Source organism: Pseudopipra pipra, chromosome 9 (genome assembly GCF_036250125.1).
Source record: "Pseudopipra pipra isolate bDixPip1 chromosome 9, bDixPip1.hap1, whole genome shotgun sequence".
NCBI classification, from domain to species: domain Eukaryota; kingdom Metazoa; phylum Chordata; class Aves; order Passeriformes; family Pipridae; genus Pseudopipra; species Pseudopipra pipra.
Window position 1 is genome coordinate 18,801,941 of NC_087557.1, and position 17,680 is coordinate 18,819,620.

General features: G+C 40.9%; 1 protein-coding gene across 6 annotated transcripts in view; it reads right to left on the reverse strand.

Moving 5' to 3' along the window:
* LEPR (leptin receptor) overlaps positions 1-17,680 on the reverse strand; it is a 42,743-nt gene that overhangs the window by 6,722 nt on the left and 18,341 nt on the right. For 5 of the 6 annotated variants that reach the window (XR_010432764.1, XR_010432763.1, XM_064664917.1 and 2 more), the window contains exons 3-14: positions 16,906-17,208; positions 15,825-15,942; positions 10,725-10,930; positions 8,569-8,714; positions 7,789-7,933; positions 5,484-5,780; positions 5,208-5,328; positions 2,366-2,565; positions 1,372-1,520; positions 966-1,125; positions 793-875; positions 6-222 (exon numbers count right to left, since the gene is read on the reverse strand). Coding sequence is in view for 4 of the 6 variants with exons in the window: in XM_064664917.1 (XP_064520987.1) it covers positions 6-222; positions 793-875; positions 966-1,125; positions 1,372-1,520; positions 2,366-2,565; positions 5,208-5,328; positions 5,484-5,780; positions 7,789-7,933; positions 8,569-8,714; positions 10,725-10,930; positions 15,825-15,942; positions 16,906-17,208 (2,145 nt within the window). In the remaining 2 variants the exon portion in view is untranslated. The remainder of the gene's footprint in view (positions 1-5; positions 223-792; positions 876-965; positions 1,126-1,371; positions 1,521-2,365; positions 2,566-5,207; positions 5,329-5,483; positions 5,781-7,788; positions 7,934-8,568; positions 8,715-10,724; positions 10,931-15,824; positions 15,943-16,905; positions 17,209-17,680) is intronic. The other variant, XM_064664920.1, reaches the window with a different exon arrangement.

Genomic DNA, 17,680 nt, shown 5'->3' on the forward strand with positions numbered 1-17,680 from the left:
CTTACCTGTGCTCATTTGCTGTGAGAGAGTTAAATTAAAATTAACTGAAGAAACTCCAATAGAATTCATGGCTAAAACTGTGATGGTGTGAGTGTGCTCAGTCCACGGAAAAGACCAGGTGGTGCCATGATCAACATATTCCACCCAGGAGGTGTTCCCTGGTGTCTGGTGCTTTATGATGTATCGGCTCACGCTGCACAACGAGTGGTTCTTCATCAGTGGCTGTCGCAAAAATGGGCATTAATTCATTCCCCTGGCTCTCATTTCCAAAGCAAATGTTATTTGGGCAGTGCCAATTTTAAGAAAATATGACCCAATATATATATATTCTGTAGCCTGGCTCCTGTCCTTTTAGCCAAGGCACTGGAGTCCATGTAAAGACTTAATTCCTTCTGTGCCTCTCAGAGAGCTGACACTTATTCCCTCTCTTCCCAGAACAAGGAAAGACAAACTTTTAGATTCCTACAGCAATTCACTGTTTCACACATTTTTTAGGGTTCAAAACCCAGAGCAGCCAACTGCACACAACATGGGCAAAGAGGAGTGAGCAGGCACTGAGGGACTTTTTCCTCTGTCCTGCCTCAGCCTTTAAAAGCCAAGAAGGAAAAACCATCTCCAACTGCATCCCAGTAGTATAACCAGTATTCACCAGGATTAGCCAAGCAAGAGGCAGATCCCAAGTCCCATGAGCAATGACTGCCTGAGTTTGCCTCACAGGGAAGCATGTGGTTGTCAGACTCCCTTTTTGGCATTTCTTGCCATTTTTTGGATCAAAATGGTGGCTGCTCTCACCTTCCACACGAGTGTAACGTTCTTCTGCCTCCTTGCTGGATCTTCGGTAACGATTCTCCAAAATTCAGGGCCTTGCAAGGGAGCTGCAAAATGACAGTTTGGAAGAACAGTGTCACTCCTCAGTCTGGAAAACACTGGCCCAGATCTCAAAGTGCCCCTGGAAGGACACAGACCTCTGATGTCCTGTACAAGTGTTTGGGCTGGTCTGCTCCAATCGCTCCAGTACCCGGATCCATCCAGCTCCCTGCACCGCACCTGGACAACGTACTCCACACAGAGCTCCTCAACTTCTATCACAGCTGAGCTGCTTGGGGTGTTTGAGACTTCATAGAGCTGTGACAGAAGGTTAAAAAAATGTAGAATAAGAGCAAAAGTCTGTTTAGGCAGCTCTTGGAGTCAAAATCCCTGAAAATTAATCCAATGAGAAAGTGAGACAATCAGTAATATTCCTTTGCTAGATACTGCAAATGCTTATGCCTGTGATTTCTTCCATGCCAAATATTCCACAAAAAGCAGCTACACAGTAAATGACAACACTGCAGTGATTCCTGCTCCAATTCAGACTAAAAAAGACAGTACCTCCCATGGAATGTCTTCCCTGTTCACTGCGTACCGGATCTGGAATTTCAGATCACTGTTTGTAAACACAGGGTTTGTCCAGCTCACGTTCAGCAGCCCCACATTCCTGGTGAGTTCTGCTCTGATATTGGAAGGGGGAAGCGGCTTCACTGGAAAATTGGAAGAGAAAAAAAATGGCTGTAATATCTGCACTGACATTCCTCATTAAATCCAATCATCATGGATTACTTTTTCCTCATCCTGGGGGTAGCAGGTAACGTGTTGTGGCCTCTGCAATTCCAAGGAAAGAAGGACTGTGCTGCAAACACATAATCCTTGTGTTTCATTTTAATTTAAGGCACAACAGGTTATTTTGGTGCTGGCATTCAGCATTCATCCCTGCCCTGGGACAAACAACTAAAGATGTTCACATTTGTGTCTAAAAAATACCCAATGAATGCTCTGAGTCACAGAACAGATTATAAACCGTGATTTGCACATTTTTGAGTCTTTGAAAACACTCAAACACTGCTCCTGCCTCTTGATTTATACAAATTTAAGTGCTGTGTGTGTCACAAAAGAAACTTTGCGTAAGTATGAAAGAGCATGAACAGTCCCCATGATCTTAAATAAACATATAACTGTGTAAATAATACATATAGTGCCCTACTTATCAAAATAGAAACTAATTGAAGGCATAGGAGGTATGAAAAGTTAGATAACCAAAAATTACCTAATTAAAAAACGAGCTGCCTTTTTCAATATAACATTTGTATTTTGTGTAGGGAAAATAAACATGCAAAACTGGATGTTTAATTTTACAGGTATTTGGTGCAGTTACAATTTGCTCCTGTGCCAAGCAAAATGTATGGAAATAACATGTAATCCAAGACAATATCAAAGTTTTTATGTTCTTTAAGTTATTTTAAATGCTGTGGAAAACTTTAACTACACCATCTAAGGACTGAAATCCAAAGTCACAAGTGAAGAGAGATGTGCATGAACCTCAACCTACCCACATCTGCTGGAATGACACAGGCTGGGGAGGATTCAAGTGTTCCTAGGAAGTGCTTGAACTCTATCCACAGAGTATATCCAGATAAAAGGAAAATAGGCTGAAATGTGCACTCGTAGGAATGATTCTTCTGCAAATGGCATTCTTTCACCTCTGATTCTGGAGATGGGCTTGGAAACTCAGAACAATAAATCTGGCTCCTTAAAAGAGAGAAAAAACCCCACATTCAGTTGATACATTGCAATTCTAAGCTGCTCATGGCAACAACAAAACAGAAGTCTGGAGGTAATTAAAACAAATAGTGTCACTGGAACCATCCTGGGGGGTTTGATGATTATTTGGGCAGATCTTGAATCTGCACTAAATGGCTAAATAGCACTGCAGTGTCACTCCTCAAAGCTTTGGCTCTTTGCCTGGAAAAAGCAGGACATGAAGGCTCTCCCCAGTGCAAAATGTTTTGATAGGAGACTGACAAGAAGAAACAGGTACAGCAAGAGCAGCTCCATAAACTCATCAATCATGTGATTTGAGGTGTTAGCAATAAACACAGCAAGGCAGATCTCCTGCCAAGAATTCACTCCAGTCAGGAATGACTTCCAAAATACCAACTGGAAATCAGGGGAAAGCTGCCACACAGACCAGTCAGACATGTACAGTGAGGTCTCCAGGAGATGGAAATCCCATAAAATATCAGTTCTGGAGGCTGCTTTTAAAATACGGTTATCACATCTGGCAACAGAAGAGAGGAGACTGGCTTCTGGATAAAATGGCCCTGGATAACTTGTTGGAAATGGAAAGTTTTCAAATTTCTCCTCAGCTTGTGCACAGCTCAGAGGGTGTGGTGAGAGGGGCCAGAGAGGGTATTAGTTACTCAACTGAACCACAAGAGTTACACTTGGTTGAATCTCTCCTCTTCCTGTCCAGTTTAATACTGATTAAAGCAGTGCCTTGTGCTTTGGAGGTTTAGCTTGGCATTCCCTGTTCTCCCACAATGATCCTTTCGGAGCTGTTTCTGTTGGCAGCACTGACTGTAGAGGAAGATGTAGTAACAACCCAAGCAAAACAAAACTCCAGCAGCCAAACCATCACACACATCACTGCAGGGCTGCATTTCAGCTGCAAAATCTAACAGCAGCAGTAACTCAGAAGATTTTTTTATTTTATTTTCTCCTCTTTCAGATCCTACTATGAGCAAACAACAAAAAAAACAAAGAACAAAAAGAAGGATCACAGTAAGCACCAGCATTTGGGAAGCATTTGCAAGCAGTCTTAAAGTCACTCTTTGATCTAGCAGGAACACTAACAAATGTACAGATTATCACCTCCTACTAGAAAATAACATTTTTAGCTAGACCTGAACAGTGAAAAGGTGGGAATAAAAAACATGGCAAGAGCAGCATGGGTTTTATTCCAAGCTCCCTGCCCAGTAGTACACTCACTATATTCATAGTTGTGAAGACAGTTTAAACAAAACCTACCTTAGCAGTCAGCCAGTCACTAATCCTACCTGAAAAGCCTTCACTTGAAATTTTAAGCATTCCAGTTATTTCTTTAGTCCAGAAAACCCTGTGAAATATTCACCTTGGTACAGGATACTTCAAAATTTCAGCCTATCTCCAACAGAGAAGACAGTTTGGCTTTCCAAAGGATTAGGCCCTCAGCAGTTTGCCAAAATTTCTGCATATCCAGTCCAACAGAGCAGTAAGATTGGAGATTTTTTCTCTCAGGAAGGGTTGTCTGTCTGTCTGTCTTGTTTATATAAAGACTAAAGTGGTTCTAGGAAACTCTCAAGCTCAATATATCAGTAACTCAAAGGGATTCTTTAGTTTCATGGTAAAACAACACTACCAGGAGCAACATTTGTGCAGATGAATGAAGGTAAGTGTGATGGTACCACTGATTTCATAATCAGGTTTGTATTTTGCAAACAATAATGTGTTTGCTGCACACAACATCCCAGTTCTCCTGCTCTGTCTAAAAGACAGACAAAATTAAACTATCTGAAAACAAAACATGAGGAAAACTGAGAACTCCCCATCTCTGAAATTGTTCAAGGCCAGGTTGGACAGGGCTTGGAGCAACCTGGTCTAGAGGAAGGTGTCCCTGCCCATGGCAGGGGGCTGGAATGAGACAAGTTTTGAGGTCCCTTCCAACCCAAACCGTTCTGGGATTCTAGGATTCTATGAATTGCTGTAGTCAAAGATGCAATATCCACTTCATGAACTAAGATTTGATTCTCTAAGCAAGATTTTTTCCATCTGAAAGGAATTTATTTCATCCTATATTTTTATCTGTCTGCATATAGAAAAAAAGATAACAGAATTATAGAAAAATCAAAGATTATATGGAGACCTCAAGAGGTCCCAGGTCCTACATCCAACTCAGAGCAGGGTTAAATTCAAAGACAGATGGAGTTGCCCAGGGCCCCATCCAGTCAGGATCTGAGAGTCTCCAGGGACAGAGATTCTACAGCCCCCCAGGCCATTGCTCCAGTGCTCAGACACTCTGTGAATGGGCTTTTCCCTTATTTCTTTACAATTTGTTAATATGAGCAACCAGAATAATTTTTATAACTGATCCAAGCAAACTACTTGAAGAGAGCCGGCTCCCAAAGTGCATCTACAGCTTTTAAAATGCTGAAAAACGTAAACAGATGTATGTTACATACTCAGGTATCTATGGTTCCCTTCTGCACACACAGTTACACCTTTGGAGTTCCAGTTGGAAGAAATCCAGCTTACAGAAACTGGAATTTTCTAATTGCATGTATTCAGAATTCTTTGCTGGCATATTTTGAGCAATGCTTTCCTATCACAAAGAGAGAATTAAAAGCTCTACATACCTGTAGTATCTTAACTGCAAGGAACTCCCAGGGAGTAGTAACATGTTTGGGTTTGCAGACCAACTGCAAGTCATTTTAGTCAAGTATCCATCTGTTTCACAGGTGATATTAATATTCATATCTAATTAAAACACATTGAAAGCTTATTAATAAAGATACAATGGTTTATACAAAAAACAATGCTCAATAAAAGCTATTGGAGTTCAAATGGAAATATTCTGACCTTACTATTAAAATGCACCAAAAGGAGAATTTAAAATCCAGCTGGAATCTTACCTACTACATATAATTCAGCGTATCTAGGATGACATTCCCTACTTTGGTGACAACAGTACAATGTGTCATAGAAGAAACTTCCTCTAGGTTTGGTTGCTTTCAAGTTGAAAAGAGTAACTTTGCTTACGCGATCGCTCACAAGGGTATAAAGACTGGCTGGGATTTCTTCTGCTAAATTCAGCCACCAAACAACCTCCTGGGGCTCTACAATCTTGCTTTTGTTTTTATAGATGCAGTGAAATGAAACATTAGAACCAGCACTGGCCAGGATCTGAGGAGGGAAGTACAGGACTTCAGCTGCAGAAAAGGGAAGAAAGGGGAAAAAAAGCTGTTGAGATTAGAAATTGAACAAAAAGAAAACATAAAAGCTAGAAAATAGCGATTACAGTTATTATTATCATCACCATTATTATTATTATCATTATCATCATCATCATCCAGTTATACTTCTAACTTCTTAATCACTGTTAACAACTACAATGCAGAGGAGCAGAAATTACCCTTGGACTGTCTCTCTCCATAACTGATGTTTGTAAATTCTGATAAAAATAAACTTTAATATCCCCAGGCAAACATGAGTGAAATGAGCAGAAAATCACTGGAGGGTACAGTGGAAGCAACACACAGCAGCACAAGGGAAACATAAGAAAATTAACAAATCTTTCCAGGAGTTGCTGCTCCTGCTCCTACTGAAGTCAGCAGATTAAAGTCTCAAAAACTTGTTTTACAATCTCAGCAGTGTAATTAACACCAAATGGTGGCAGCAGTACAAAAATTCACCCAGGCATAAAGACACTGAATTTCCCAAGGATGTAAAGACGTGTAAGCTGAGCCTCCATCAGTCAGGGACTCAGGAGAGGTACAGGTGCTGAACACCTGCTGGAATGGAGCAGTTTGCCCAGGATCATCTCAAAGCCAGCATGAAAATCCTTAAAAGGTCAGGTTTACTTTCCACAGCTGAGGAACCACTTCAGAGATTTGTAGAATTTCCCCCAAATACAGGCCTGCTCAGAAAGCACAGCACACTTAGGATATCGTCACTGTCAAGGATTTTCATGTTAAATATAAATCAGAACATGAGGCTGGTCAGCTGTAAAAAACTAGAACTCCCTGCATGAAGAAATTAACCCCTCCCTGCTGCCATCAGGTTGTCACATTGGGATTATTCTGCTGATGAGACGTATTTTTAATAGAATTACACATCCCATAAATGGGATTAATAAAAAATAATCTAACAGTAACTACTGCACCTCTTTTAAATCTGTATTTCTCAATACACTCATAAACCTCTGAAAATTATCAGTATATACATATGTGAGAGAGAGAAAATGTGTATTCGCCCCTAAAAAATTCTCAAAGTTATATATATATATATATATTATTCCAAGCTTCCTACCCAGTAGTACACTCATTATATTCATAGTTGTGAAGACAGTTTAAACAAAACCTACCTTAGCAGTCAGCCAGTATATATATATATTTTTTTTTTTTTTTTAATTTATATGTCTATATAAATGTAAATCCAAAACATTAAGGGCCAGTTAGGCCTCTAGACCTATAATCAGGCATCCTGTGTATCATGTTTATTTGCCTTAAGGGTCTGTGTATTTTCAGTTTTCCTGGGAAAAAGCTCCATTTCAAAAGTCTAATTCTTTCCTCAGTACTTGGTCTAAGCACACACATGGCATGTTTAGCCACAGTAAGAGATGTCCATGTAAGGGCTCAGGTAAAGCATTAGTTCTGGCATGGAATGGTTCAGAGGATTCTTGTGACAGCACAGGCCAAAACATCTCCAGTTAATCCTAAGCAAAGCATGGAAAAATCCAACAAAAAAAAATCAGAAAGTCAATTTATGCATAGCATTACACACCTAAATGGGTTGTTAAATGTACATTGAGCTCTGTTCTGGGTGTTCAGTTCAGCTACAAAGTGAGAGAAAGCATTAGAAGAAAAATCTTGCAGCGAGTAGAGATTCAGCACTGCCAACTGTCTTTTGAAATGGAAAACCTCTTGGAAAAAGCTTTTCCTGGGTCTGAACAGGTGCTGGGTGAGCAAGGCACAGACATGGAGGTGTCACGAGCTGCCACTGCAGTCTGCACATGTTATCCAGAACTCCTAATGCAAGTCTGGCACAGAGAAAAGAGCTGAGCCTCAGGCAAAGCCAGGCAAAAGAGGAGCAGAAGGAGAAAGTGCTTCCACAGGATTTTTCAGCCCATAACACCACAAAACATTCCACTCATTCCACAAACAAACAAACTGGGACATCTGTTCTGTTCCAAAAGACTACTCACTGCACGTGACCTACCTCCCAAACTGAGATCATATGGTGTGCTCCAGTCACTCCAGAACCCCAGACCCTGGTGATTCCTGCACCTCACTTGAACCAAGTAAGAGGAATCAAGTAGGGTATTGTCAATGGCCAGTGAGGCTTCCAGAGCAACTTGAACCATCTGTTGGATTATCACAAGCCATTATTGTTGTATAATGAAACAGGAAAAGAGAAAGACACAAATTAGTCTAGAGAGTAGTTTTTAGGTAGCAAGTTGGGTAAAAAAGCTTTCTTCTTTAAATTTACTGTGAATTTGATTCTGGTAGAAGTTGCATAACTCTGTGGAAAACAAGTTATTTCATTATGGATTGCCAGTTAATGGCTGCTTTTTATTCCAGAGCCAGTTGTGTGGTAGAAAAAGCAACTCACTAATAAAATCTATAAATATTAAACATACACACATGTATCATAGAATTTGGGGGTTGCTGAAAGCCAAAGGCTTTGCCTTCAGACTTCACAGAATCTAGGATTTCATCCAAACAGAAAGATGGAAGTTTGTTGTAAGACCCAGCAGGAATTGGGCCTTTCATCCCTGTGTAATGGCTCTTTACAGATGTAAAGTCCAGCTTTCCCAGCTGAGGGAAAGGCAATGTGCCACACCCAGCTCCACCAGACCTGTCATGTTCCTCAACCCACCAGAGTTTCTACTCAAAGACAAGGAGGGTTGTGAGAAATGCTGGGCTCTGGGAGAGCCCCCTGATCTGCCCTGCTTCATGGGAAAACTGTGGGAAATCCAAGAGCACGGAGCTGCCTCACCTGCCAAGTGCTGTGCCCTGGCTTTGCAGAGATCCTCACTTGGTACTGCACAGGGTATGGCAGCAGTGCAGGCTCAGACCAGCACATCTTCACCTGACCTCCCTCTGTCATTTCCAGATGCAGGTTCAAAGGAGGTTCAGGCTTTACTGCAGACAAATTCATTGATAAGTTCAGCTCCAACCTCATTGCCTATGATTGCTGGGTTTTACTGAGCCAAAACTCCCTCTCACACCTTCTCTTTAAACTCAGTTTTCACAAGCTGCTCTACAGCTGTTATGTGACACTGATGATGTGTAGCATCACTGGAAAAGCGTGCCCTGCCACTGTTATATAGCTGGTGATCACAAAATGCTGTTTCACCTGGTGTTTGCCTTAAATCTACATGAATTCCTTGCCTTGGGCCATGACTCTTCCCAGCAACCAAGCACCAGCCTGCCTGGCTGAAAAGATGGGATGGGTAAGAGAGGGATGGGAGAGCTGAGCAAATCAATCTGCTCCTCAGAAGACAGAAAATAATGTCCTCATACAAAGACTGTATACATACATACATACATACTCTATATATTTAGAAAATATTCCCATCCTTCCACAGTGATTATGGTTCTGAAAGAAGGTCTCTAGGAGAGCTACCTTAGGGCAAAGTAAAATGGAGGGTTTGGAAATTTCCCACGAGGATGGAGAGAACTCTCTGGAGAGGGGAAGGGATGGGTAATTGGGAATGATCACTAGGATTGTAGTCCCACTTCCTCAGACAAAGGCAAGGACCCCAGATCCTACTTCTATCTGTTTCTCAGACCTTTACAGATCACCAGTCTTTTGGTTGGCCTTGTCCTCATTCACAGTTTCGCTCCTACAAAACACTGCAGGGTGAGCAGCAAGTGCAAAACTGAAGAGAAAACATTTCCAAAACATTCCCATTGGGCAGTGGGGATGTGTTCCCTTCCAGTTCCATCTGCACTGGGTTTCCAGCTCTCTAGAGTGTCTCATATAAGCAGTATTACTGGAATCTCACTCAGTTATACCACAAACCTGTTCTTATTTTCAGTATAAATCCACTCCACTAAGTCAGATCTTATTTAATTATTACTTATAAACCATCTCAAAGCAATTAAATTCATGAAGCCCAGCAGGGAGTGATTTGGGAGGAGGCAGAGCTTTGAAAACCAAAGTCAGAGGCTTTTACATCACACTCTTATGAATCAGATCACACTTTCTGAACACAGATAATGATTTCTATTCTGCTGATGCCACTGCTCTACTATAAGCAAATAAAATAAACATTACACAAGCATTCATAGTTTTACATTCAAAATAATTTTAATTGAGCTGAATCTTGGCAGAACATATACTAATATTATGCATTTTTAAAACATACTTCACTAAGCAGAACTAACTAATTATGTCATTTTAAATACTGGCAGACTCAAGTTTGAATTTTTAATTTTTTCCTGTAGCATAATTTAAAAGCAGCAGATGAAAAACACAACCTCTCCTCTTCAAAACTAGCTTACCCAGAGACTTTGTACTGATCCTGTCTGCAAAGCACATCAGTTGGGAAGAAGTTTATAAAACTCATAAGTTTTTAAATTAATAAGAAGTTTATAAAACTTCAGTTTTCCCCCCACACAGCTGACAGACTCCTTGCCTTTATGGAATTCATCCAAATCTGCAGTAACTGGGCATATTGGACAGCAACACATATCAAATTCACAATGTCAGTACAGTTTAACTTGATCAAACACAGAGGAATGTTTTCCAACTTGGACAATGATGGTGTTGAATGTATAAGGAAGGGAAGCAGCAGGACAACAAAGCTGCTTGTGAAAAGAGGTGGGGTTATCTGTTAAGTAACTTTTGGAGCAGCTTTTTTCTCCCCTCAGTTTTTAAGTCCTCAGCTACATGGACAGAAAAGCTCCCTCACAGCCCCACAATGAAACACAGAGAGGCCCTGATTAGAAAGGAAAGAATTAGAAATAACAAGTACATTGACTGCCTGGCCTCTGCTCACTTTGGTTTGTACTGGAGCCCAGACAGGCATTAGGAGCTGAGAAATCCCAGGAAGCTTTTTCCTGTCCTGTCTGTGCCCTTCTTTTCCAGGAGAGACATCCTGCTGCTGTTGCCCATTGAGAACAATTGAAAATATAGGTCACACTCACCTATGTCAACGGGGTTGACTGACATCAAAGGTGACCACAGAGGTGTCACACCAACCAGCACCTTCAGCCACATGATGTAGGTGTGGTTGAGCCTCAGAGAGGGCACAAGACACTCACATGTGTCATCCTCAGTGCACTCACACTGAGCAATCCTCACAGTCCCCTGGAGAGAGCTCGTGGACACATTTCCCAGGGACAGCTCTGAGCTACAAAGGGGAAAACAAACCATGAACCAAAACAGACCATGAACCAAAACAAACCAGTATTTTTTCTATATCTCAAGAGGTTTGTCCATCTAGATAAGGTTTATTTATAAAAAATAATATTAATTGATGAAAAAAGTAAAAAAGTAAAAATTGTAACTAATGGCTTTGACTTTGCTCCTTCTCTCTTTTGAAATGGTTTCCAAGTAAAGTAGTTAACATGATTTCATTAAAAGTATTCCTAAGGCTTGGCTTTAAAGCAAATGTGTTACAACACTAGATGATACCTGTAGTTTAGTCAGACTAGCTCCTGATCCCTGAAGGTCTCATTCCTAGATCCTTCTCAAGCACACAAAGTTAGTTCACTTTCCAGTGGACTAATTGGCAGCTCCCTGCACCCTCTCCTTCGAGATTATGTTCTAATTCCTCTTCATGAGGCACTGAAATAATATTGAAACAATTTCATATTCCTTCCAGCTTCTGCTACAATTAAGCATTACAAGTAATAAAATAATCATGGAATGGTTTGGGTGGGAAGGGACCTCAAAGCCCACCCAGTCCCACCCCCTGCCATGAGCAGGGACATCTTCCACTATCCCAGGTTGCTCCAACCTGGCCTTGGACACTTCCAGGGATGGGGCAGCCACAGCTTCCCTGGGCAACCTGTGCCAGGGCCTCCCCACCCTCACAGCCAGGAATTCCTTCCCAATATCCCATCTAAGCCTACTCTCCTTGGAACCAGCAGTTCCCAAAGTATTCTTTATTCTCATTTCTCCTCCATAGATATCCTTCAGTCTCTTCCAAACACAGCTCCATGTTTATGGAGTCCTGCAGGTATTCAGTGGCACAGGCCTCACTAAGGTAGGAGATTTAAGACTGTGAATAGTTTGTGGCCAAACTTCTCACAGCAGCAAAGCCAAGACAAATCCTGACAGTTAAACCACTTTGGATTCTTTCCTGCTTTTGACTTTTCATCCTTAAAAAAAAAAAAAAAAAAAAAAAAGCTTCTGTTTTGAATTGTTCCAAAGTAATTTTGGAATAATTTCTGTACAGTAAGGGTTTTGTTTTACTAATTCACAGAAAGAAATTGAAGTTCAGAGAAAAGAACCTTTCTGTACATTTTTTAAATAGTTTTATAGCTGGCATGACTCATTGGAACACTTGAATTCAGGGAGGGCAGAGAACTAAAAGAAAGGACAAGATTTTCTGTGCTTTTTTTGGTTTTAGTCAATTTGCTATCTAGTACTTTTATTTGAGTGCAAAGCACAGGGGACTGGGCATGATTCACTGCTTCTCTTACCATTCTCTGCCCTACTTAAAAAGGAAAAGGCCAAAACAGAAGAATTATGGATTATGGGAAGAGCACATGCAAAGCCCAGACTGGGCCTGCAGGAACCCCACCAGGGTCACTCCTGGCTCATCTGGAGTCAGGGCCTCATCCCCCCATCCTGCACTGATCAGCACACACAGGGTGCATCCCCCTTGGGTTTAGGACATTCTAAGGCTGGGAGCAAGGATTTTTAGCACCACTCTGCCCTCACAGCACTGTGCTCTGCAGTAACCAGCCCAGAAGTTATGCAAGTTCCTATGAAGATGTAGTTTATGTTTATTAATGCTCCAGCCAGCCCTGACATTCCCAAAATCATTTTCAGCAGGGCTCACAGACTTCAGGACACAAGAATTATGCTGATGGCATCTGGCAGACGTAGAGCTTTGAAATTACTTGGAATTATTTTGTTTTTATAGTTGTGGCTCTGCTTTTTTCTCCTGAATCTTCTTTCAAAGACTTTGCAGAATTTTCTTTTAAGTTTCTCTGCTTTCTAATGTTTCTCACTGATTTTATTAGTCTCAAAAAAGCCACAATCAATTCATAAGAATGTAGTCTTTTCATCAAACCATGTCTTTGATCTGATCTATCTGGAAACTGGTTACCACCACCCCACCCTCTAATCTTTCCTAATCATTATTTCAATTTTTAACCATCAAAATGAACTTATTTGCACCCAAAAAGTGGTGTACAGGAGGAAAAATGGTAAAGAGTTTTTCTCCCTGTTGTGCCAGAGTCAGTACTACTGACTCATCAACCCTCACAAGTTCAGGAGAGGTCAGTGCCCTCACACAGTAGAGTGAGAGGAGAAATTTGGGGCAAACTTCAAACAAGTGAAAGGCAGTGTGACTTTCAGCTGGAAACATGGGATTAAAGCATAAGAAGAAGGAAAAGAATGAAATACTGCATACCCTGAACCACAGAAATAATTAATACTGCAGCAAGGGCACGTGCCCAAGGCTTGCTTTCCTCCTCCACTCCAAACCCTGTCACAGATTTAGTCACCACCTTAACACCTCCTAAATATTTTATATTTTGGTGCACTATTCAACCCTACTTCAGAAGGTGATTTTACTTATGCTACATTAAGCTGTGGCCCCATGGCAAACTTTTAGACTTTAAATGTCTTGACTGAATTTCAATCATATTCTTGCAATTGGAAAAATGAACTGAAAATAAAAAGTCAAAACTATTTTAGGAAGAAATACATGAACTTCTACAGTCCCTCTAATTCCAGGAAAGGTACATCCCATGCAGGTAGCTATGAAATAAAGGTACTATTGTAATTCTGCTCTCAGTATTTCTATATACTGTTTGTGCAAGCGCCACCTTTAATAGGAATCAGTGGAGCTGTCCAAGGTTCAAGGACTTTCCATAAAAATATTCCAGTGTATTTGATACATAACAGCTCTAGCAAAATCCTTCTTTGAAGAAGCTGCCCTGTTAAACTGCAGAACATCTGATGGCTGCTGAGCTCATGGGAGGATAAATCTGTAATGAAAGGTTGATATTCCCTGGCTGAAGAAGGCTCAGTGTATGACTGATGCACTCAACTAAGACACCAGTCTTGGGGCTAGTTGGATGGTTTATCCTTCAAAAATATGGGAGTCTAGTCCCAGAACTAAAGGAGAGCCCCACAGGTATTTCAAATAAGTCAGAAATATGAATGCATTCTATACACCACCATCTGTTGAAAGGGCAAGTGATAATCCGTGCTCCAAGTGAACATTTATCTGTGTCACTCCAAAGGGATCCCTAAGGCTAAGGCATTTCAGCTCATGGAATTAACCACTGGGGTTTACAGCATTCCTAGAAAGATCAATCACTTTTGGTAGACAATTAATCTAAATTATCTAATTTGGAATAATCTTTCCTCTCCCAAATCCAAGCCAAGGGGAAGGTAAAGCTCCATCATCACCTTTGCTTGAGCCTCTCCCAGAACACGGCACTGGTTTGGGCAGAACAAAATATTTCTATTCCAATGATACCATTTACAAGCAGGAATACTGTGGATGTGCAAAATAAGAGGGTATTTCTTTAATGCTGGAAAAGATAAAAGCTGGGAAGGACCCAAGTTTTTTTATTGTGGATTCTTCTAGGTCATTATTTCTGTGCACTGCCTGTCCTGTATATGAGAATTCTGGCTTGGTCTCCTGACTCCCAGGGAGAAACACATGCCAGGAATGCATATTTTTAAAACTGGGCATGTTTTCAAGGTATTTTGGCTCATGTGAATAAAATGTTAAGGTATCAGCAAGCCAACAGGGAAAGCTGTCACCTCACCAAAGTCTGAAATGCTTTACTAGCTGCTCTCCCAGCACACAGGGATCCTAAAGGAAAAATATAAATACAGAATCTGGGGAGTGAAACAAGTTCTCCAATGTCAGGGACTGCTCTGTATCTCACCTTTGCAGCAAAGAGGAATCAAACAGAGAAATGCCAGGAGGACTCTGGTGAGTCCTTAGGGCCTGCTCTCCTAAATTGCATGGCACTTACTGAATTCCCTTCATAACACAAAGAACCTCTTCATCCCAGCTGGGACTCCAATTTGTTGTTCCATGGATGTTTGGCATACCAAAAAAATTCAATACAGAGATTACTGCCCTGGGATCACTGGCAAAGATTATCCCATTGCAGTTGGGACTGGATGGAAGAGAGGCAAAGTCAGATTTACTCCCATAAACACCCGTGTAATGGTATTTCAGAAATCAAAGCAATGAAGAACCAAATTAATCAAAATTTGATTTCAACTTCAGAGTATTCTGTCAGCTAACCAACCATACTTATTCCTAGTTAATACATTTGCTTTCTACCCTGATTACAGGGATGATTTGTGGCAAGACATTTGTGGCAAGACACTGTTTTGTTAAGTAAGAGATATCACCTGTAAATTCAACTAAATCAGCTATTTAAGTTTATCCTGCTTCCTAAAGAAATTAAGTGTCTGTGTTTATGCCATTCTTTCCAATCCATCAGTAATTCAGAAGAAACTGTGTGGTTTCATGGAATCACACAGATCTTTTATAACCAAATCAGTCAGGTCATATGCACAAGACCTGCCCACCCACAGCCAGGATGATTCCATCTATCACCATTCCAGGGAATATTTACCACAGTGACAGTTGCACAGGTGAGTGTCTCTCAGAGGCATTGTTGGGATTAGAGTAGCATTTGGCACTGTATTACAGGTTAAGCACCATAATTACTTCAAGAGAGACAATATCATGGTCAAAGGCAAATAAAAGGCAGAACCAAGAGGGCAGCCTTAAAAGTAAGAAACTGTAGCAGCAAAGAAACTTTAACAAGTCAACACTGATTTCACTAAAGCATTTTAAGAAACACAGAAAACACAGAGGAGGAAGACTCTTCATTCCAACCATTTCTCATTTAAAGAAACCTAAATTTTCCATATTGCCTAAGATTACTTTTAGACAAGACAAAGGTACATAACATAATCTGCTTTCTAAACTCGGGCTACCACTGTGCTGCAACCTGGAATGCTGATATTTTAGAAAATGCTTTCAGATTTCCAATGTCAATAGTGCTAAATTTAACAGAGTCTGTACTTACCCAGCATAAAAAAGATTAACCTTCAAGTCCTCTCTCAAATACAATCTCAAAACCCGCAGGTTACAAACTAACAGGTCCAGCTTGCCTTTAATCCAACATTCCATGTTCCAGTTTGAACCTAAACAAAAGAAAGGGATTACCCATCCCTGACCTATATTAAAACAAAATAAAACCACAACTGAAGAGCCAGGATAAAATTCACTCCCAAAGAGAGGACAAGTAACAGATATTCCATGAAGGTGAGGTTGCACCACAAATGTGCAAATGTTTATGAATAATCTGTATTGAATTAGATGCCCTTTGACACTTGCAAGGCTCCCAGTCTGCAGTACTGCTGCACTGGCATTACTAAAGAAGGACTGTTTTTTACCTGGCTTTATGGACAAGGTTGCAGGGTGGAGAAAAATGAAGCTGCTGCTGCTGGTTGCTGTGTTGCTGCTGTGAAGGGGCACAGCTCTCTGTGGCTGTGCTGCGGGTTTGTGCACATACAACTGCAACACGTGGGACACACTTTAACAGAGAGTCTTTTGTTCCATGGGGAAGTTCTTGGAAAATGAAATTCTACTCTACTGAGCTCAACGAGATTCCTGCAGGCCAGTATGTTCCTCTGAGACTGGGGTTTACAGGAGAAAAACAGTCTTGGAAAAAATAATTCTAGTCCATGTACAGACACTTACTAATGCATCACAGTTCATGCAGAAATTATGCCATTCACTCTCCATCTCCCCCACCTCCTAAAGGAGTTTAAAGCCCATATCCTTAAAAAATATAAAAAATATTTCTCATAGTGTGTAAACTCCTTTGAAGTTCTGGGCTTATATCCTCATATGCAGTGCTACATATTTTATTCAGAACTCCCCTAGAAAGGCAGCTAACTTTTTTTTCCCCCTTGAAACTGTGCTCTACAATTTCCTTCATCTTCCACTACAGACTCTGTGAGGAAGGATTTTACCACACTGTGTTGTGTGCCCAGGATAAAAATGAATCCCCACTAATACAACCCACCCCTCTCCTCCCAAACAACAAAAAAACCCAACCTGTTTTTGAAGAAGTAACTTCTGCCCTTGAATGCCAAACCCACCTATTTCTTGAGAAGCAGAGATATTTATTTCTGAAGGAATAAACTTCCTTGCCTGCAGGCTCGCTCTGTACAAAGAACAATCAATGTTGTTGTCACTCCAAAGGCAACACAGAAAACTTTCTTCATTCATTAGAGGCTTGATTTCAGATGTCCTACGATGGTCTCTCCTCAAACCAAACCAACTCTCAACTCCGGCAGAGAAAGGGCTCAAAGATGTCTCATTCAGCAGCACACAGGGTAATGTAAAGTTCCTGGGAGGAACTGGATGGACCATACAATGGGCAACTGCCATTTGAAGGAAGTCTGCAAACATAAAGGCAAAGATATGGGAAATAAATTAAAAAGTTGATTTTGTCAGTGAAAAGGGACTGGTTGGTGTTATACAGAAACACACAACATAAAAATCAGGCTGTTTCCAGGGGCTATTCTATGAGTTGCAGACACAATTACTAAAAACATCCCCTCTGAACTGGTGCCACAGCTGACAGATGTCAGCCTTTCTGCTTAAACTCACAACACCTAAACTTTGGATTTCTCAGCCTCTTGAAATAAGGCCAAGATTGTAGGGGAAGAACCTCTTTGGGTTAAAATGGCTTATATTGATCCAAAACATGGTGAATCCTATACCCAAGTTCACACACTTTACAGGTGTGAGTCTCATCTCCCCTGAGTGCTGGAACACATTCACTCCAGCTCCTATAACACAGCTCCATTTCTGTAGGAAAAAAAAAAAATCCTGTTGTAAATATAAGACATAATCACACTGGAACTGTTA